General features: G+C 42.5%; 1 protein-coding gene across 14 annotated transcripts in view; it reads right to left on the reverse strand.

Annotated features, from left to right (window-relative positions):
- The window catches only part of LOC106580939 (pleckstrin homology-like domain family B member 1), a 107,645-nt gene that overhangs the window by 78,906 nt on the left and 5,722 nt on the right, over positions 1–23,017 (reverse strand). For 12 of the 14 annotated variants that reach the window (XM_082966578.1, XM_082966587.1, XM_082966579.1 and 9 more), the window contains exon 2: positions 229–330. In XM_082966578.1, the coding sequence (XP_082822704.1) occupies positions 229–330 (102 nt within the window). Of the gene's footprint in view, positions 1–228; positions 331–3,219; positions 3,370–17,096; positions 17,399–23,017 lie in introns of those variants that run through there. The other 2 variants (XM_082966577.1, XM_082966576.1) reach the window with 2 other exon arrangements.

The raw sequence follows: 23,017 nt of genomic DNA on the forward strand, positions 1-23,017 counted from the left end.
GCAGGTTTTCTTAATGTCTTGTATACTCAATATATATATATATATATATATATACACACATATATATATATATACACACATATTTTATACATTGTATATATATATACACACACACACACACACACACACACACACACACACACACACACACACACACACACACACACACACACACACACACACACACACACACACACACACACACACACTGGCACACACACACCTCACCTGTAACACCTTATGGGTCTGCCATCCGCATTCAGGCAAGTTCCTGTTCAGACTGTCCATATCCACTGCGTTGTCGATCATGCCCTCTGACACATGAAGATCCTGTGGAACAAAACATGACACACCTATGAGAGGGTCATCTAACAAAGGAGACTAACGGAGATGAAAGGTTTCTGAAGGATTCAAAGGGCTTCTTCCGTTACTGACTCCTGCTGTTTACAAAAGGCAACATGAACAATAAATCTACTCTTTGTGTCTCTGTCTTTAGTCAAGTCTCGTCTTATGTGGCATTTATACTGTACTGTCATTCACAAGGTTCTATACATTGCAAGTGAAAGACAATAGTCCAGAATATTTAACTAGGCATGGCCAATGGGACTGTGAAAAGTCAGACCTTACAAGTGATCAATGAGTACTCTTACAGAAAGACAGACACTGCTGATTGGGATTCCCCCTTCAGCCCCTCTCAGCCAGGATGAGTCAGTAATGGGATTCATTAGATGAGAACACACACCACACACAGGGAGACAGACAACGTTTACGTACAGAAAATGCTTATGTCCCCTGTTACAGAACTCAGCCATCACACACATACAGTACCAGTCAAACGTTTTGACACACCTACTCATTCCAGGGTGTTTCTTTATTTTTACTATTTTCTACATTGTAGAATAATAATGAAGACAACAAAACTATGAAATATCACATATGGAATCACGTAGTAACCCAAAAAGTTTTAAACAAATGATACTTGAGATTCTTCAAAGTAGCCACCCTTTGCTTTGATGACAGCTTTGCACACTCTTGGCATTATCTCAACCAGCTTCATGAGGTAGTCACCTGGATTGCATTTCAATTAACAGGTGTGCCTTTGTGGAATTTCTTACTGTGTTTGAGCCAATCAGTTGTCTTGTGACAAGGGTAGGGGTAGCACACAGAAGATAACCATATTTGGTAAAATACCAAGACAATATTATGTCAAGAACAGCTGAAATAAGCAAAGAGAAACGACAGTCCATCATTAATATAAGACATGAAGGTCAGTCAATCCGGAAAATTTCAAGAACTTTTAAAGTTTCTTCAAGTGCAGTCGCAAATACCATCAAGCGTTATGATGAAACTGGCTCTCATGAGGACCGCCACAGGAACGCAAGACCCAGAGTTAACTCTGCTGCAGAGGATAAGTTCTTAAGAGTTAACTGCACCTCAGATTGCAGCCCAAATAAATGCTTCACTGAGTTCAAGTAACAGACACATCTCAACATCAACTGTTCAGAGGAGACTGCGTAAATCAGGCCTTCATGGTCGAATTGCTACAAAGAAGCCACTACTAAAGGTGATTTATTTAGAATTCAAGATACACTTAACCAACATGGCTACCACAGCATTCTGCAGCAATACGCCATCCCATCTGGTTTGCCCTTAGTGGGACTATTATTTGTTTTTCAACAGGACAATGACCCAACACACCTCCAGGCTGTGTAAGGGCTATTTGACCAAGAAGGAGAGTGATGGAGTGCTGCATCAGATGACCTGGTCTCCACAATCACCCAACCTCAACCCAATTGAGATGGTTTGGGATGAGTTGGACCACAGTATGAAGGAAAATTAGCCAACTAGTGCTCAGCATATGTGGGAACTCCTTCAAGACAGTTGGAAAAGCATTCCAGGTGAAGCTGGTTGAGAGAATGTCAAGAGTGTGCAAAGGGTGGCTACTTTGAAGAATCTAAAATATATTTAGAGTTTAAACACTTTTTTGGTTACTACATGATTCCATAAGTGTTATTTCATAGTTTTGATGTATTCACTACTTTCGTACAATGTAGAAAATAGTAAAAATAAAGAAAAACCCTTGAATGACTGGTACTGTACATACGAACACATGTGGGCACATGTTCACACACACACACACACACACACACACACACACACACACACACACACACACACACACACACCCACACACACACACACACAGGGTGATCTCCCCTGAGACCTGACACATCAAGAGGAATGCATGTCTGTCTGTCTGTCTGTCTGTCTGTCTGTCTGTCTGTCTGTCTGTCTGTCTGTCTGTCTGTCTGTCTGTCTGTCTGTCTGTCTGTCTGTCTGTCTGTCTGTCTGTCTGTCTGTCTGTCTGTCTGTCTGTCTGTCTGTCTGTCTGTCTGTCCTCCCCTCAGTCTCAACTGCACCCACCCCTCTCCTCCACTCCCCTTAACCCACAAATGCTTTCTCTCTTATTCAATGCTTTTGGGCTTTTCCACAGAGTCGGCCCACAACAGATTGCTATACATACTTTTTCATGTCTATATTTGTACACGTGTTATAATTGACCAGATTTGAAAGTGAGTGTATGTGAGACTAAGAAAACACTTACACATCCATTATCTATGAAATTAGAGGCTTGTGGGCAAATTTAGTCGAGAAAGCCACAAGCAATGTTATCCAACCCATGTTTATAGTCATCTTTCTACATTTAAGTGCCTTGGATGGAAGTTTTCTCAGAGTAATTAGCATCCCTAAAATGTTGTGCAGGGTTGGAAAATGTGTTTCTGATGCATCCCGATTTACAACATAGATTCAAATGTTCTTTATCATTAAGTTTATCCTGTTGTCATGATAGAACTCCAAGAAATTAGCTAAAATATCTGATATTACCTGTAGAAATGACAACAGGGAAAGGGGGATACCTAGTCAGTTATCCAGCTGAATGTATTCAACTGAAATGTGTCTTCAGCATTTAACCCAACCCCTCTGAATAAGAGAGGTGCGGGGGGCTGCCTTAATCCACATCCATGTCCTCGGCGCCCAGGGTCAAACAGTAAAAAAAAACACTATGATAAGAACAAAACACTTCAATCTAAGTTATATTTCACATGACTATATATACTAAGAATCTACTATATGTGAGAGACCCAGTAACCTCATGATATAGCCATCACGTCCCTTGTCATATCTCACAGTGTAGTTGTAGGGCGATCCAATAATTACCTTTCGCCAGTTGTCCAGCAAATACACGTCCTCCACTGCGAAATTATTCTAGCTCTCAACTACAGAGTGAGCGAATTAGAGCTTCCTTCAAAGCTGCTACAGTACCTGCTACCTGCCAGCAGCTCTACCTACTGGTGTATCGTCTACCTCAACAATCACCTCTAATTCGCTACCTGCTCCCATTTACAACACAAACCTGTCTGTGCTTGCTACACTGAACTAAGCCCACATTCCTGCCTGGCAGCCACAAGCCCTGATAACAGATGGAGATAGGAATGTATAAAGGACAGAGACAAAAAGGGAAGGGAAAAGTGAGAGAGGAAGAGAGAGGTGAGGGGTAGAAGTAGCCTTTAGAGTGAGTTGACCAAGTTGAAGCAGAAACAGTGTATATTAACACTATTAGGGAAATACAAACATGCAACAACTCAGAGAGAATAACTCCGTGTTGGCAATGTAGGTCAGCTGGGGAGCTGGATAGAACATACAATAGGCCGCCATCGAACGCTGTCTAATCCAATATATCTCTGTGATCTAGTCTGGTTTGATCTGATTCCAGCCCCTATTCTCAGCCAGTTCCCACCACATGCCATCACATTCATCAAAGCCTCATCTTTCTCTCGCTCTCTCTTGCTCTCTGTCCAAATACTGTTGACAGACTTTTTTCTAAGATGCATTCTAAAGAACCAGCCCACTGCTAACTACACGCACACAGATTAATGGAGCAACAATGCAAAGAACGGCAGCCCTGGAGTCACTGCTATAAAGGCAGGCGTTGTTTTCAAATGACCATGCATGGATCTTTCCCTCACACATGAAGGAATATTTCTTGATGGGGATATGAGTTGGAGAGCAGAAATATTGGAGGGAAGGAGGGAGTTTGTGGCTCGCTGAAGGCATGCGAGTATGGGCAATAGCGGGGCATAAGTCCCACGACTGTCCCATGAGTTAAACAAATCAATCACTCAGACACGTTGATGACAATCTGGGAGAAGTGTGGCAAATTGGTGAATTTGGGAATTTCTTCCCTATTTTCGTCCCCTAGTCAAGACAGGGAAACTCCTAAACAGCAATGGTAGTGTAGAACTGAACGTCCTCGACTTAACAACAAGATATGACCTCCCTAGACATCCTACGGTAGCTCATGTCAAAAATCTATTTTAGGCCTTTATACTGCATGGAGGAGGAGATTCCTGTGTCAGGGGTGGAAATGCTTCCTTCCTTTAAGCACAGGGTTGAACGTGTAACAGTTGGATATCTAGTAACGCGTCCACCCAAGCTACGCTCTGGAATATCCTCTCACTACTATCCAAACACAGCATTTGCAGGTTTTATCATGCATATGAATGCACGTGGGACAACATTCTCCACAGATTCTCTACCCATGTGCATGAATTTGAAATGAAGAGACACTTTGTGCGCTTCCAAAATGCTGGTGCATCTGAAATAAAAGCAATTAGAATAGAAATGAATAGTCTCGTATCGAGTCCTGTAGTTCCAGGGTAATGATTGGCTGCCTGTTCCTTCCTACCCAGAGAATTACTCAACATTGGCATTAGAACTGAGGTGGGAGAGAGAGAGAGGGAGAGGATGGTATTTTCATTGGCTGGTTTATCTTCCTCTGCCAGCTCTGAGCCCTGCCTCCTCCACCTGGTGATGAACCACCTTGTTCTAATCGTCTCTCTGGTGACACCAAATAAACTCCCTCACTCCTTTTCTTTTCCCCACCCCACACACACACACACACACACACACACACACACACACACACACACACACACACACACACACACACACACACACACACACACACACACACACACACACACACACACACACACACACACACACACACACACACACTGGTGTTACTCTAACTGTAAGAGAGACATGAGAAGAGCCTGATAGCATAGGGGAGGAAATTAAATAAGCCAATGAGGTCATTTGACTGTTACTCATGAGGTAATGTTACATTTACTGGTGAATAACATAAAGCTGAACAATCCATAATTTCAGTTACAAATGCCATATCTGCTCACATGACTGTTTTATCCTCATCCGTTTAGTTTTTGTTCTCGTAATAAAATATTCACTGTCTCTATAAAATGTAAGCAATCTCTCTCTGAGGCCTGATGTGTTTCTCACCCGGAGATGTTTCACTCTGAGAAAACATCTCGGAAATCATCTGTTCTAATATTCACACTAGCATACTACCTAGAATGAAGCAATCAGTTAGTGGGTTTGCTGGCATGGACATTGACACTAAATGGCTCTGTTACAATATCAAACTAGCTTACCTTCTAGAATGAAGCAATGTATTGGCACATATTCTAGCTAAGTGGCATGTTAGTATGGACACTGGAACGCCAACATGTCAGGGAACAGGTTAGAGAGGGGAGGACAGTAGTTCTAGTAGTAGGCACCATGTACAGCCTACTATAGGAAACCAAGTGGCTGCACATAAATACTTGGCATTTCAAAGAACATATGATTATGGCAACAATTATACTCTGCGATGTTCCTTAGCTATTCACAACTGGATGTGGCTGGAGCCAAATAGCACCTTCTGTTTTTAGAGCGAGGCCACCGAATTACAGCAAACAACGGTGGGAAGAGGTCCAGCATGCATCTTTTAGGCAGTCTTTACCAGATACCGTAAATCAGATGATATAAAGAAGATTCATGCAATATGCACAATATTCCTACTAGAATACAATTCAACAATTCAACAAAGCAACAGTAAACATGTCATCCCCCACACATGATGTAGCGCCCCCCTTGGGCCAATCAGTGTAATTTTGTAAATGACAGATCTCTATGGCAACGAATATCCTTGCCAGATTTATATGCGTTTATGTACCAGACCACGCACATGTGAATTTATATTGGTCAATAACGGCCATTTTGTTTTAGGTACTAGTCTGGAAAGTATTGTGTTGAGAGACCTTTGTCCAAAGATGCCACATATCAAGTTTTGTGCAGATTGGTCTTTCAGTGCCAGAGGAGTGTTTTTCTCAAAATCAAAATGGAAGAAAATCCATTATGGCGGACCTTATGGGTCCCTGAATCAAATTATTTCCTTGTGAGGAGAGAAATCTATGTGCTGAATTTCATGACTTTAGGTCAAACGGAGGGAGGGGCATGACCTTTCGCATTTTATATCACTTGTTATAGCGCCTCCATCTGGCCAACCAGTACAATTTTGTAAACGCCAGCTCTCTATGGCAAGACACATCATTCACCCAAGTTTAGTCCAAATCAGGCCAGTGCTGTCTAAGATATTGTGTGTGACAAACAATGTACGTACTAACGGACGGAGACAGAGCCACAGGCCCCTCCCCGATTTCATTGTGGGGGACAGTCAAGAAGTTACATACTTCTTTATGCGATCGAACCAAGTGATATATTGAGGGTTACTACAGCCATTGCATCACAAGAAAGCACACAACCTAGTGAAACAAAGTGGTACTAGAAGCCCAGGAGTTGGGACCCAACCTGTTGCCAATGAAAAAAAAATACAACACAAATAACTTCCATGTTTACTACATGAACGTGACGAAAAGTCCTGCTGCACGTTGTTGTTTAACTTGGTCTGGTCTTCACTCGGTGGACTAGTAAACTACTGGTAAATTCCTAATAACACACAACATTATAACAACATTGAGGGGTTCATTTAAAATCTGTCTCTGAAGAAAGAGTAATAAATTAAGAGTTTATGGTTATTTTGCTTATTGCCATTTGCTTGAGCAAAATGTTACACTTTGTTACATGGAATGCAAAACAGTTCAAAAAGTAGGTTTAGCTCAAAACAAGAACTCAATTAATGAGATGGAGGGAGAGGCAATTTAAAATGTGGTATTGCGAAAGTACCCTTCTGTGGCAGCACCCTTCCATGGTCTATCACCCAAACAAAGTTGATATATTCTCTGGCTGAGAATACAGTACACCATACACAGATCACTATACAGGTAACTGCCAAAATAAAGGAAACACCAACATAAAGTGTCTTAATAGGGCATTGGGCCACCACGAGCGACCAGAACAGCTTCAATGCTCCTTGACATAGATTCTACAAGTGTCTGGAACTCTATTGAGGGATACAAAACCATTTTTCCATGAGAAATTCCATCATTTGGCGTTTTGTTGATGGTGGTGGAAAACGCTGTCTCAAGCACCGCTCCATAATCTCCCATAAGTGTTCAATTGGGTTGAGATCTGGTGACTGACACACACACACACAAACACACACACACACACACACACACACACACACACACACACACACACACACACACACACACACACACACACACACACACTTTAAACCCCCTATGCTCCTTTGAGTCAGTCACCTCTTTCAAAGTCACTGAGATCTCTTGTTCTAGCCATGGTAGACAAAATAATGGGAAACATTATTTTCATACGTGACCTTAAGAATGATGGGATGTTAATTGCTTAATAACTCAAGAACCACACATTTACTCAAGTGTTTCCTTTATTTTGGCAGTTACATGTACGTTAAGTGCCATGAGTATAGCTCTACAACTCCCAAAACAAACTTTAATTTCGAAGTTTATTTATCAATTATTTCTAATGTGTGTGGAGGTGCGTAAATTACTTACATTAAGAAGACCAAATGCATGTCAATGTTCTTAATGGAAGATTCTAAAATGGATTAAATGTTTTTTTCCCTCATCAATCTAGCTATGTCAGTCCATCGGGTTCTTGGTCACCTCCCTGACCAACGCCCTCCCCCCCCATTGCTAATTTTGGCCGGGCGGCCAGCTCTAGGAAGAGTCTTAGTGGTTCCAAACTCCTTCCTTTTAAGAATGATGGAGGCCACTGTGTTCTAGGGGACCTTCAACGCTGCAGAAATTGTTTGGTACCCTTCCCCAGATTTGTGCCTTGACACAAATCTGTCTCGGAGCTCTACGGACAATTCCTTCGACCTCATGGCTTGGTTTTTGCACTGACATGCACTGTCAACTGTGGGACCTTATATAGACAGGTGTGTGTCTTTCCAAATCATGTCCAATCAATTGAATTTACCACAGGTGGGCTCCATTCAAGTTGTAGAAACATCTCAAGGATGATCAATAGAAACAGGATGCACCTGAGCTCAATTTCGAGTCTCATAGCAAAGGTGAATACTTATGTAAATAAGGTATTTCTGTGTTTTATTTTAAATACATCTTCACAAATGTCTAAAAACCTGTTTTCGCTTTGTCATTATGGGGCATTGTCTGTAGATTGATGAGGAACATGTTTTATTTAATCCATTTTAGAATAAGGCTGTAACGTAAGAAAATGTGGAAAAAAAGTCAAGGGGTCTGAATACTTTTCTGTCACTTTCAAAATACAGAAATACAGCCGGTATGATGCATTTTGATGCATATGAAGTGAAATGCATCATACCGTCTATTTTCCTTTAATGCAAATATTTTCATTGATAATCACAAACTCTGATTGTCATTGTTTCCATCTGTGTTGTGTTCAGTAGGACACACTGTTTAAACATTTTAAAATGCAACGGAAAAGGGTAATGGAAAAGGGTTTTTCATTGGACAAGCTCCTCATTTCAAAACATTTGTCCCTACTGAACACGGCCCTGATGAGGATGTGAGGGAGTGGCAATGTGACGAGGGAAGTGTTGATGGGAGTGATTCCCTCATCTCTCCCTTCCTTTCATCTTCAGTGACCTCTGACCTTAGTAGCTGCTTCTCCGAGTGTTAAAAGGGCCTGACGCCAAACCACTTCTCTACCTAACCACTCCTCTATCTAACCACTCCTCTGGCTTAGATCATGCTGTGTAACATGGGCTGATTGCATCATTACGATCATTAGGACAGAGGCTGGAGATGACTCACCTACCCAGTGGACACCTGGGACAGGCAGGAGGGGTGTATGTCCTAATATGTACACCGTACAGGGGGCTAAACAGTGAACAGCATCAAAGGCTTCCCTCCCTACTCTCCTTCTCTTTAGCACCAGCGAGATATATGACTGTTTATTATAGGCCACAGAGAACAAAGGGAATCTGGAATAGGCAGTGTAAAATGCCAGTCAGGGTCAGTGGTTGGAGTTGGTCAGTCTAACAGAGTAAAAAAGAGAATGTCTAAACTGAGATTATCTTCTTAACTGGATGACTGGCCTCACAAGTTTAGATTTATTTAGTGTTTCACGATTCATTGTAAAACCATCCAAAGCTTTCAAAGCTTAACAGAAATCTAAGAATGGATTAATGAATAGCATCGGTGAACGGGATACAGCCAATGGATGTGACCTCCAAGACAGAATAAATGGTTTCTACTTTTGCACATGGCTAAAAGTGTTGTTTATGGCTATATGTTAAGTGAGCAATGCACAGTATTTAACTCAAGTTATGGTCGCCTTGTATAGCTAAAACTGGCCAGTATGATGGTACTTTCTCATAAAATTCTCCATATAACAAGCAAAATCTTATGAAAGCACCTATGAAAAATGATTGCCTGATTTTTAAAATAAGGTTGAAGAAAATAGGGCTTGAGTAAGTCAATAGATGGACGTGTTGTGTGAACTGTGACCATATAAGAGACTGTATCTCTTCACTGAAGGATCACAGAAAGACAGAGTGACAGCAAGAGGAAGAAGATGACAAACAAAGAAGGACAGCCAGAAGAGTCAACGGTTCTGAGTGTCACTATATGTGGACATCCTGTGTGGTCGACAGAGGCAGCATTTCCTGTAGGGCTGAGGCCAAGGCCAGGTCCGATAGTGGCCTCTGTCACTTTCTTATAAGGAAGAGAGGGAATTAAGGGATACAAGGATCTCTGTGTAGTTCAGGAAACCCGTCCAAGAGATCAGGGTGCAACAGACAAAAATGTAAACGGGATTTTTAACATTTACTAACAACAGATGCAGATGTTTTAAACATTAAATTGGAGATTTGATATGCACAATGATCTCTCAACTAAATGGTCACTTACGCTTCTGATGCCGAGTTATATATTATAAAGTGCAACTATTTCTGATTTACAATGAATTATTCTGTAGGAATAATAGGAGTGTCAAACCAACCGACCACACGTTCCATAAGCAGCAAAACAAACACTGGTCAAAATGAAAATAAAGCAATGATATCAATATTGACATACTCTGCATTGCCTGTAAGAGTTTTTGGCATTCCTTTCTCAGCTGATGGTGTGCTCTAAACACACAGGCTCAGTGCCCTGGCCCAGAGCTATCCGTTTTGGACCACAGCCACTCTCTGCTGCAGGCTAAACACACCACCTGCTCCACTGTGGGGAACAGCAGAGCTACAGAACAGACTCACAAGATCATCATACCCTTTGTGAAAGCCGTTGAAGGTATGACACTTTAATTAGTTAAAGCATACATGTGTCATACTGCTTTATAACTTATTTATGGTCGTTATTCAGTCAATTGTGATCATTATCAGATCCAAATCAAATCAAATTGTATTTGCCACATGCGCCAAAGACAGCAGTGAAATGCTTACTTAAAAGCCCTTAACCAACAATGCAGTTTTAAGAAAAATAAGTGTAAAAATCTAAAATACAAATAACAAATAATTAAAGAATAGCAGTAAAATAACAATAGCAAGGTTATATACAGGGGGTACCAGTACAGAGTCAACGTGGAAGCTATATACAGGGGGTACCGGTACAGAGTCAATGTGGAGGATATATACAGGGGGTACCAGTACAGAGTCAATGTGGAGACTATATACAGGGGGGGGGGGGGGTACCGGTACAGAGTCAATGTGCGGGGGCACAGGTTAGTCGAGGTAATTGAAATAATATGTACATGTAGGTAGAGTTAAAGTGACTATGCATAGATAAACAACAGAGAGTAGCAGCAGCGTAAAAGGGGGGGGGGGGGGGGGGGGTCTGGGTAGCCATTTGATTAGCTGTTCAGGAGTCTTATGGCTTGGGGGTAGAAGCTGTTAAGAAGCCTTTTGGACATAGACTTGGCGGTCCGGTACCGCTTGCTGTGTGGTAGCAGAGAGAACAGTCTATGACCAGGGTGGCTGGAATCTTTAACAATTTGTAGGGCCTTCCTCTGACACCGCCTGGTATAGAGGTCCTATACCTCTGTAGTGCTTTGCAGTCGGAGGCGGAGCAGTTGCCATACCAGACAGTGATGCAACCAGTCAGGATGCTCTTGATAGTGCAGCTGTAGAACTTTTTGAGGATCTAAGGACCCATGCAAAATATTTTCCTGAGGGGGAATAGGCTTTGTCGTGCCCTCTTCACGACTGTCTTGGTGTGTTTGGACTATGATAGTTTGTTGGTGATATGGACACCAAGGAACTTGAAGCTCTAAACCTGCTTCACTACAGCCCCGTTGATGAGAATAGGGGCGTGCTCGGTCCTCCTTTTTCTGTAGTCCACAATCATCTCCTTTGTCTTGATCACATTGAGGAAGAGGTTGTTATCCTGGCACCACACGATCAGGTCTCTGATCTCCTCCCTAGAGACTGTCTCATCATTGTCGGTGATCAGGCCTACCACTGTTGTGTCATCGGTAAACTTAATGATGATGTTGGAGTCATGCCTGGCCATGCAGTCATGAGTGAACAGGGAGTACAGGAGGGGACTGAGCACGCATCCCTGAGGGACCCCCGTGTTGAGAACCAGCTTGGCGGATGTGTTGTTACCCACCCATACCACCTGGGGGCGGCCCATCAGGAAGTCCAGGATTCAGATGCAGAGGGAGGTGTTTAGTCTCAGGGTCCTTAGCTTAGTGATGAGCTTTGAGGGCACTATAGTGTTGAACGCTGAGCTGTAGTCAATGAATAGCATTCTCACATTGGTGTTCCTTTTGTCCAGGTGGGAAAGGGCAGTGTGGAGTGCAATAGAGATTGCATCATCTGTGGATCTGTTGGGGCGGTATGCAAATTGAGTGGGTCTAGGGTTTCTGGGATAATGGTGTTTGATGTGAGCTATGGCCAGCCTTTCAAAGCACTTCATGGCTACATATGTGAGTGCTACGGGTCGGTAGTCATTTAGGCAGGTTACCTTAGTGTTCTTGGGCACAGAGACTATGGTGGTCTGCTTGAAACATGTTGGTATTACAGACTCAGTCAGGGATAGGTTGAAAATGTCAGTGAAAACACTTGCCACTTGTGTTCTCGGAGTACACGTCGTGGTAATCTGTCTGGCCCTGCGGGCTTGTGAATGTTGACCTGTTTAAAAGTCTTACTCACATCAGCTACGGAGAGCGTGAACACACAGTCGTCTGGAACAGCTGATGCTCTTATTCATGCTTCAGTGTTGCTTGCCTCGAAGTGAGCATAGAAGTAATTTAGCTCGCTGGTATGCTCATGTCACTGGGCAGCTCGCGGCTGTGCTTCCCTTTGTAGTCTGTAATAGTTTGCAAGCCCTGCCACATCCGAAAAGCGTCAGAGCCAGTGTAGTACGATTCAATCTTAGTCCTGTATTGATGCTTTGCCTGTTTGATGGTTCGTCGGAGGGCATAGTGGGATTTCTTATAAGCTTCTGGGTTACAGACCCGCTCCTTACATTCTGTGATGATAAGACTGTATAATAATGACTGTATAAAGTCTTACAATGCATTATAGCCTCTTCATAAAACACATTACAAGGCCAATATGAATGACTGTATGTTATGTTCTGTGACTGATTTCTCACCCAAGCACTGACATCACTGAACAACTCATACCAACAAATACTGAAACTACAGTGAGCAGCTCAGTGGATAGAAGAGGAACAATATAATTATTGGATTAACATTTCCATACAGAAATATATCCTTCACATGCAAAACACTTGTTGTCCGCAATCCACCGCTATCTAATAAATGCATGACCAGCAAGGCAAGCTTGACTAAAACTACACCCCTGGCTTAAATGCAAGTGCAACCGTTAGGGAGGGATTCATTCTTTCTCAGGCTCCGATATTTCCCTACTACAATTAGGGGATAAGGCAGAGGGAGTTTGAGAGTTAGAGAGGTATTCCATGGTATTCCAAAAGCAGGTCATTGCTCAAAAGTTCCGTTGACTTTGGCTGTTTGTTTCCCAAAGACACGGAGCTCTACAGAAATTCCAGTGCTGGTCGGCACAAAGAGCTCTTTTCAATGTCCATAATCCCCCAGATGAGAGAGGGAATGGGCTAGGTGACTGGACCCTCCTCCACTCCACTGGGTTACAGGGCCCAGCCGCCCCATACAGTTGCCCCACCACACATGCTGATACAGACAGCACATGGCCAGGGAAATCCCCAGAGAACTATTGGACAATGTGTGTGAGAACAGAGCTGACCGACAGCCTTTGGGAAATAGCAGCTGATATCGTAGCCACATGATGTAAAGAGAGAACAAGCGAGAGAGATAGAGTGAGGTGGAACCATGTTGATTAGTATACACATCTGGTCTCCAAATGCAACATTTCTACTTTCCATTTCCACAGTCCAACTGTTTTTGTTATACAATGAGAAATTAGATGACAATCAGTTACACTACGTTAATCTAAGCTCAGCCAATACATGCCCTTTTGAGCATGTTTCACAACATGCCAACTATGAGGCTCACTAAAGTATCAAATGTTTTCCTTATTCATTTATCCATCTGCACATCGCCACAATTTAAGCTCTATACTCCCTCTTACCTTTGGTACAACCTGGATTTTAGTTTGGGGATTTGACGGCAGAAATATTTTGACCCCATCGTTAGCTGGACAGAGATAATGCTCCATCGCTCAGGTCAGTGGGCAGAAACGCTGGTGCCATGGCTTACTGGATCCTCAAAACAGACTATCCCAGGACTTGCTCCTATGGTGTACACCGAGTTCCTTCTTCTCCAACTGAAAATTCTCCAAATGGAAAGGAAAGCAGGCAAATGCAATACTTCTCTTTCTCCAAGCGAGTCAAACAGTCTGTAACTCTATACCAGCCAGGTGAAGTTTGGCTGGAGTGTCAACTGGTGCCACCTTCTTTGGTGCCAGGCTGTGCCTCGCCAACAGTCCTTTGATAGACTCCTTGGTCTATTCATTAATCTTGCAGTCCCCCTTTTTAGAAAGAGAAAAACAGACAAAGAGGAGCGGCGAGCCAGGAATTTGAATGTGGTGTTGCCAGAATAAGCTGAGTAACAAGTACACAAGGCCCTGTGTGTCAGTGCAACAAAACAGCAGCCACCCTCCCTCCTTTTAGGAGTTAAAAGGCAACCCTTTCACACAGTATGTTGCTTGTCAAGAGTGTCACAGACTCACCCTCCCCTTTCTCCTTTTGACTCTAGATTGGTCCTCCTCTTCCTCAAGTGGCAAATGTCAGTCAGTTACAAGAGAGAGGTCTTCACAAATGAGTTCAGAAATCCATAGAAATGTCCAACTCAAGCCCAGTCTGGTGTGTAGTGGAAAAAGTATTGCTTGTTGTTGTTGCTAAGGACAGCACTATGGGAAGATGGAGTAACAGGGAAGAGGTGGAAGCAGGGTTGGGGTGGGGAGGAAACGACAGTGTGGGATATATCCCTTTAAGTAATGGAAACTGATCCTCTGGACGGACGGACAGCAATCCTCTTCTCCCCCTCCGCTACATTCAGGAATCTCCTCCCAAAACAAGTCTATTTCTATTGTTCATATTCAGATATTCAGAATCACAGATTCCAACCTGGTGAATATGAATACAAAGCCTGCAATATATCATAGTATTGCAGTTCTTGTTTTGGACAAGCATCCTGTGTTCATGTGTAATCAAATGACATGACCTATAATGAGACATTTTCCAGACAAGTAGCCAGAGAGAGAGCAGTTTCCTTGGACAAAAGGACAACAGGTGCACTATTCTGCTGCTGTAAATGTCACCAGTGCCTCACATGATGACATCATCTCATTTGGACTGCCAACCATGTGTTACCGTGACAACACATCTGGAAAACACCCCAACCATCAGTCTGGCGTGTTCTCAGATATAGGACCAGTAATGATGATGATCAGCTAATTTTGGGTTTCGTTCATTGTAAACTAACTACCTCCAAACAAATCTGTGAATGCTAATATGGTCAGTTAGCAGACGCTTTTATCTAAGCAACTTACATACTGTGTTTACATCTGGACCAAGCAGCAACGGAACCCACAACCCTGGTGTTGCTAGCACCATGCTCTACCTCACTGAGCCATTGGAACGACCAATTTGAAGAGAACAATGTGAAGACTAATGCTGAGCTCCCTTTCCAATGCCTTGCAAACAGGCAATAACCAACTATGAAATAGAAAAAAGATTGCAAAGGGCGATTCAGGCAGAAACTGATTATCTCTTTGTTTTGGATGAAGCGCTTGCCTCGAGGCGAGACATAAATGACGAAGAGTGAAGAAAGGAAATCACATGAGGAAAGAGCTTTAGTAGAGGTCACCCAGTCTGCAGTATCTACAAAGACAGACACCGCCTGGTAGTGTGTGAGACCCAGATATTGCAGCTGTTGGAAAGGCCTGAAGTCCCAGCATCACACAGCTGTTTATAACAATAACACTCTCTCACAGACAGGCATCCTCACAGCTTGGGAAACTACTCATTAGATAAAAGAAAGATAAATATACTATATAACAGGTAGTCTCTATTGCATACAATATATAAGATATATCCCTCAAAAATAACCTATTTGATCTGACAGTGAAGAAAGACAGGGAAGTAAGGAGAAAGTGTGTTACTGTGTTAGAAGGGCATTGGCCAGATTTGACCTCACACCAACACCAGCATACATGTTCACTGAAGGAAGCATCCGTAACCGCTTGAGCACAACAGAGTAGACCACTTATTTCTGTTCTGTCAGTACTGTACATTTCTCTAATGGGGTAAAGGGATCATGCATCTTATTAAGACCGTTATAATGTATCACAAAGGCTCTTTCCAGGAAACTGTGGGTGTTTGATCACATTCAGGGTAGCCAACAGCAATAAACAATGGGGCTACCGAGTGGCGCAGCGGTCTGAGGCATTGCATTTCAGTGCTAGAGGCGTCACTACAGACACCCTAGTTCGTATCCAGGCTGTATCATAACCGGCCATGATTGGAAGTCCCATAGGGCGGTGTACAATTGGCACAGCGTCTTCCGGGTTTGGCCGGTGGAGGCCGTCATTGTAAATAAGAATTTGTTCTTAACTGACTTGCCTAGTTAAATAAAGGTTAAATAAAATAAAATAATGAAATAAGGAACAGGCCAGTCGAAGTACACACATTAGAGGTAGGACTGGTGGAACAACACAGTAACATTTGACGACATGGCCCTGATTGCTGTGAGAACATAACAAAACAAGCTTCCATAACAAAGGAGTTATTATTGCAGTTTAAGTCAGTGTCTAGGGAGCATTTATCTGTCTGCTAGGCCCTCAAAATGTATCTGACACACTGCAAAACCACTCTCTCACTCCCTCTATTTCTCTCAATAGCATCCACTGTTTGAGGGGTGGGAAGAAGAAGGGACTAAACGTGGCAATGACTGTTGACTTTATTACGGATCTGTGTCCTCTCTCTTCCTCTGTCTCCCCCCGTCTCCCTCTCTCTGTCTTTCTCCCATTCCTGGAGGTTGGCATTAACACAAACAACCAGATGGTATCCAACCAATGATATCCAAACAAGAGTGACTATACAATTCCCCCACAATCTCAACCAATTATAACATTTTGTTATATATTTAGTTCAGTTTGTTCAAACCCCTTATAATTCAATAATAAAGTATCACAAGATAAACAAGCATATGATCCACTCATTAGTTCATTCATTCATGATTCTCCCTCCTTTAAACCAGCAACAGAAAATACAGAATAAACTATATTGAATAGCATGTCAATAGACAAACTCATCAATGAACCTTTAGACTACTGACAGATTTACACATGCAGCTAACACAAACAAGGTAGTGTGTCTCACCTGGAGTCTTTCATACACCACTTCTCTCCTAGCTGATTGTCAGTCTGAAAAAGTCAATCCTTCTAACAAAGCATGACGGACGTTGACTTTACCTAAGGGCAAGTTTCCAGTAACAACAAAAGAAAAACAGCAGGACTGAGCAAACACACAGCTTGTCACACAGAGGGCACCACTGTCAGTCTTCTTCATGTACAGCAAAACCCAAACAAAAAAAGCCTGGATGGAATCCAGATAGAGGGAGAGGTGCAGCAGGAGTTTGTTTTCCTTCTTCTCTCCCCTGTCCTGAACACGCTCTCTCACATCACACTGTCATGACAAAAAGAGCGAGAACGCAATGTGTCCTGTACTCTGCTCTCTCTCTCTCTCTCTCTCTCTCTCTCTCTCTCCTCTCTCTCTCTCTCTCTCTCTCTCTCTCTCTCTCTCTCTCTCTCTCTCTCCTCTCTCTCTCAGTTTTCCTGTGCTGTCAACCACTCCTAGCAGGACACAAGGCAGTCATTCTTCTGGCTAAAGAAATCCTGACTTGTTCTCACAAAGCCTACAGAAACAACTTCACCTTGAGTCACTAGCATATTTTGGAGGAGATTAAAATTACTGTAAGGTGCTGGGAGCTGGGACTATTCATTGGACGAGAGAAATTTACTCTCTACTCCAAAAGGGTTCTTCAGCTGTCCACATAGGATAACTATTTTTGGTTCCAGATAGAACCTGGAACCAAAAGGGTTCTTCAAAGGGTTCTCCTATGGGGACAGGCAAACAACCATTTTAGGTTCTAGATAGCACCTTTTTTTCTAAGAGTGTAGAGGGGCAGCAGCTCATATAACAGGGCAGTGACTGCATAGCGTGGAGTGGACCTCCACCTTTTCCCAAAGAGTCATTCATAACATGAGAGCTAGATATAATTGTGTTCTTTGTGTTCTTAGATATGTCCTGAACGGCTCAGACTCTCTCCGCCTCTACACCGAAACAGCCCCAAAGATGCATCCAATGAGTTATTTTGACCTACTGCGTTCCTGCATTTTAATACCAGATGCTTCACTTCTTCAACATAAAATAAAGAAGTCTATTTCTTCCTTAAAATCTTATATTGCAAACTCTATATTTTTTGCAGCTCATTTGGTTGACTGAGTCAAACATGACTGAAACATAGTAAGTGGTGAAAACAGCTTATAATACAACAACTAGCTGGGGCAGTTACTAATCACATAATGGCAATGTCTATTATTTTCAAAGTGAACGTAAACTGCAGACGTCTGCTGTTTGTAGATGCTCAGAGCCTCAGACTCAGCTGTCATAATTGGTTCAAGCTGTCATGGCTGACCTAACCAGTGACACTGCTGCTTGTCAGCCTGGCTCTAACACAGACATAATACAAGCACGCCAACAACATAGCCACAAATATAGCTCATATAGCCTCTGAAAAAGCATATTATTTTCCTGATTTAAAAATACTGTATATATATATATATATATATCAAAGTGAAATTCAATGAAAGATGGTCAAGCATTAGCAGGTAGGCAGAAGTGGGTCAGATATTTGGAAAGCCCTTATAACATGTAGAAGTCATTTAGGATGGAGAGAACTATTTGCCTAAAAAGCTAGCTGTGGATTGGAGAGCAGCGGCACTCTTTCATCAACCTTGCGTGGTCTGTGCTTCCCTAAGTCTAAACCGTCTATTTAAATGTAATTAACCTCCCCACAGAGATAGACTAGCAGAGAGCCAAATTCCACCCCAAACCACTGTGTGTGTGTGTGTGTGTGTGTGTGTGTGTGTGTGTGTGTGTGTGTGTGTGTGTGTGTGTGTGTGTGTGTGTGTGTGTGTGTGTGTGTGTGTGTGTGTGTGTGCGTGCGTGCGTGCGTGTGCGTGTGTGCAAATGATGAGGAATTATTTTAAGCTAGGGAGAATGATCATCTGTGAATGTATTGTAGGTATGGTATACATTACTTGTATCAAAAAGATTCATAATAAATGGTACCATTACACAGACATTAGACGAGAAAATATAGTGTACCTTATCACCTCTTTAACCTTATCATCTCTTTCTCTCCTCATCCAGGTGGTTGCAACAGAGTGCCTCTCTACATCCACGACTATTCTATTGATCGCATTAAGGTTTTTCATTTTTTATTTAACCTTTATTTAACTAGGCAAGTCAGTTAAGAACAAATTCTTATTTACAATGACGGCCTACTCCGGCCAAACCCTAACCCGGACAACGTTGAGCCAATTGTCCGCCGCCCTATGGGACTCCCAATCACGGCCGGTTGTGATACAGCCTGGAATTGAACCAGGGTATGTAGTGACACCTCTAGCACTGAGATGAAGGGCCTTAGACCGCTGCACCACTCGGGAGCCCCCCCAAGGTTCTTCAGAGCTTCACTCACTCCCAACCATGTCCACTGGACTATAAATACCCTATAAATACACACAATGTTCTCAGGAGCTACTATTAAATATGCACTTTATCTACAGCCCACTGTTGATCTGCATACTGTAAACACATAGGCTGCATGATAAATTGCACCCTATTCAAGTGCACTATGTAGGGATTAGGGTGCCATTTGGTATGCAACCCTACAGTACACTGTTAAACTAAATGAAGACAGACAGGCTGTGTCAGTAAACAGCTTGCCTCTGCTTTCCTTTCATCTTTAATGAATAGCATATTTCTCCTACCCCCCTCCCACTCAATTTCTATTGGCTTTGTGGGAGCATGTATGACGGGCCCAGGGTCTAATTTGAAGGAAACGTTCATTACAGACATCAAAAGGATTGATAGGCACTGACTTGATCCTTTGAGCTGATTTCAGCGTCTCAATCGGTGAACAAAACAACCTATTCCAGGTCTGGAACAGTACCGCAGTCTGGGCTGGAAATTCATTGAGTGATTTCAGACTACAATATAGTGGGAATTCAGAAATTCCAAGGAAATGGGTCACCGTTTCTCCAGAAGCACAAGTGGATTATTCAATATTTCTACCAGCTGCAGGCTAAATGTGTAAAATGTTACTATTCTGTAGCCACATATCCTTTTACGTTAGTTGCTTAGTATTTTCTACATAAACATCCGCATAAAGTGAGAACTCAAGATGACCATATGAATGATCGTAGCTGCTCTCTGCTAAATAGGTTAATCACTGTCAGTAGGAGATTACTCTCCGTTCTAATATTGTTATGCTGGCAATGTGACAACAGACCACCTTGAGTAGTATTGCCATGAGGAATTAAAACAACTAGCAAAACTCACTATCCCTTCATGTATTCTCCCATTCTAGTTCACTCTTAGCAACAGACTGCTCAACAGCTAGAAAGGACCAAGTATCAGTTGGATATTCTGTCCTTTCAACATGAGGGTTGTATGTATGAAGCATCTTAGAGTAGGATTACTGATCTAGGATCAGATTCCCCCTGTCCATGTAATCTTATTCATTATGATCTAAAGGTAAAACTGATCCTAAATGAGATTCCTGATACATTATGGACCCAGAGCCATACAGAGATATACAGCAGGGATCTGAACATGATGTAACAAGAGTGCCACCTAGTGGGAGTTTAGTGTAAAACAGTGATAGTTTAAAATTAGAGGTGGAAACCCCAAACAGGTATAAAGCATGGGCTATAATATGATTCACTAGGTCAAGAAACCTAAATACGTTCGGCTAATGGTGGTACAATACATAATTCATTCCACTTGTCTCTGTGAAATTATTGAATATCGAAACATGTTTTTGACAGATGAATAACAAATACTTTAAAGAAAACAGTAATTGTCTCTGGTCCCCTCCCAGTTAGGGGGAGTGATGAGCTCTACAGCAGAGTCTCACAACTCAATCGCTGGTTGAAAACTGTTTTCTGCCCCTCCCAAAAGATAGAATTTGTAGATAATTGGCCCTCTTCCTGGGACTCACCCACAAACAGGACCAAGCCTGGCCTGTTGAGGAGTGACGGACTCCATCCTAGCTGAAGGGGTGCTCTCATCTTATCTACGAACATAGACAGGGCTCTAACTCCCCTAGCTCCACAATGAAATAGGGTGCAGGCCAGGCAGCAGGCTGTTAGCCAGCCTGCCAGCTTTGTTGGAGTATTCCACTTGCACAGTCAGTGTAGTCAGCTCAGCTATCCCCATTGAGTCCGTGTCTGTGCCTCGACCTAGGTTGGGCAAAACTAAACATGGCGGTGTTCGCCTTAGCAATCTCACTAGAATAAAGACATCCTTCATTCCTGCCATTATTGAAAGAGATTGTGATACCTCACATCTCAAAATAGGGCTACTTAATGTTAGATCCCTCACTTCAAAGGCAGTTATAGTCAATGAACTAATCACTGATCATAATCTTGATGTGATTGGCCTGACTGAAACGTGGCTTAAGCCTGATGAATTTACTGTGTTAAATGAGGCCTCACCTCCTGGTTACACTAGTGACCATATCCCCCGTTACCCGCAAAGGTGGAGGTGTTACTAACATTTACGATAGCAAATTTCAATTTACAACAAAAAAAACCAACAATGTTTTCATCTTTTGAGCTTCTAGTCATGAAATCTATGCAGCCTACTCAATCACATTTTATAGCTACTGTTTACAGGCCTCCTGGGCCATATACAGCATTCCTCACTGAGTTCCCTGAATTCCTATTGGACATTGTAGTCACAGCAGATAATATTCAAATTTTTGGTGACTTTAATATTCACATGGAAAAGTCCACAGACCCACTCCAAAAGGCGTTCGGACTCAGTGGGTTTTGTCCAACATGTCTCTGGACCTACTCACTGCCACAGTCATGCTCTGGACCTAGTTTTGTCCCGTGGAATAAATGTTGTGGATCTTAATGTTTTTCCTCATAATCCTGGACTATCGGACCACCATTTTATTACGTTTGCAATCGCAACAAATAATCTGCTCAGACCCCAAACAAGGAGCATCAAAAGTCATGCTATAAATTCTCAGACAGCCCAAAGAGTCCTTGATGCCCTTCCAGACTCCCTCTGCCTACCCAAGGACATCAGAGGACAAAAATCAGTTAACCACCTAACTGAGGAACTCAATTTAACTTTGCGCAATACCCTAGATGCAGTTGCACCCCTAAAAACTAAAAACATTTGTCATAAGAAACTAGCTCCCTGGTATACAGAAAATACACGAGCTCTGAAGCAAGCTTCCAGAAAATTGGAATGGAAATGGCGCCACACCAAACTGGAAGTCTTCCGACTAGCTTGGAAAGACAGTACCGAGCAGTATTGAAGAGCCCTCACTGCTGCTCGATCATCATATTTTTTCAACTTAATTGAGGAAAATAAGAACAATCCTACATTTCTTTTTGATACTGTCGCAAAGCTAACTAAAAAGCAGCATTCCCCAAGAGAGGATGGCTTTCACTATAGCAGTAATAAATTCATGAACTTCTTTGAGGAAAAGATCATGATCATTAGAAAGCAAATTACGGACACCTCTTTAAATCTGCGTATTCCTCCAAAGCTCCGTTGTCCTGAGTCTGCACAACTCTGCCAGGACCTAGGATCAAGGGAGACACTAAAGTGTTTTAATACTATATCTCTTGACACAATGATGAAAATAATCATGGCCTCTAAACCTTCAAGCTGCATACTGGACCCTATTCCAACTAAACTACTGAAAGAGCTGCTTCCTGTGCTTGGCCCTCCTATGTTGAACATAATAAACAGCTCTCTATCCACCGGATGTGTACCAAACTCACTAAAAGTGGCAGTAATAAAGCCTCTCTTGAAAAAGCCAAATCTTGACCCAGAAAATATAAAAAACTATCGGCCTATATCTAATCTTCCATTCCTCTCAAAAAAATTTAAAAAGCTGTTGCGCAGCAACTCACTGCCTTCCTGAAGACAAACAATGTATACGAAACACTTCAGTCTGGTTTTAGACCCCATCATAGCACTGAGACTGCACT

Source organism: Salmo salar, chromosome 20 (genome assembly GCF_965601325.2).
Source record: "Salmo salar chromosome 20, fSalSal1, whole genome shotgun sequence".
Taxonomy (NCBI): Eukaryota; Metazoa; Chordata; class Actinopteri; order Salmoniformes; family Salmonidae; genus Salmo; species Salmo salar.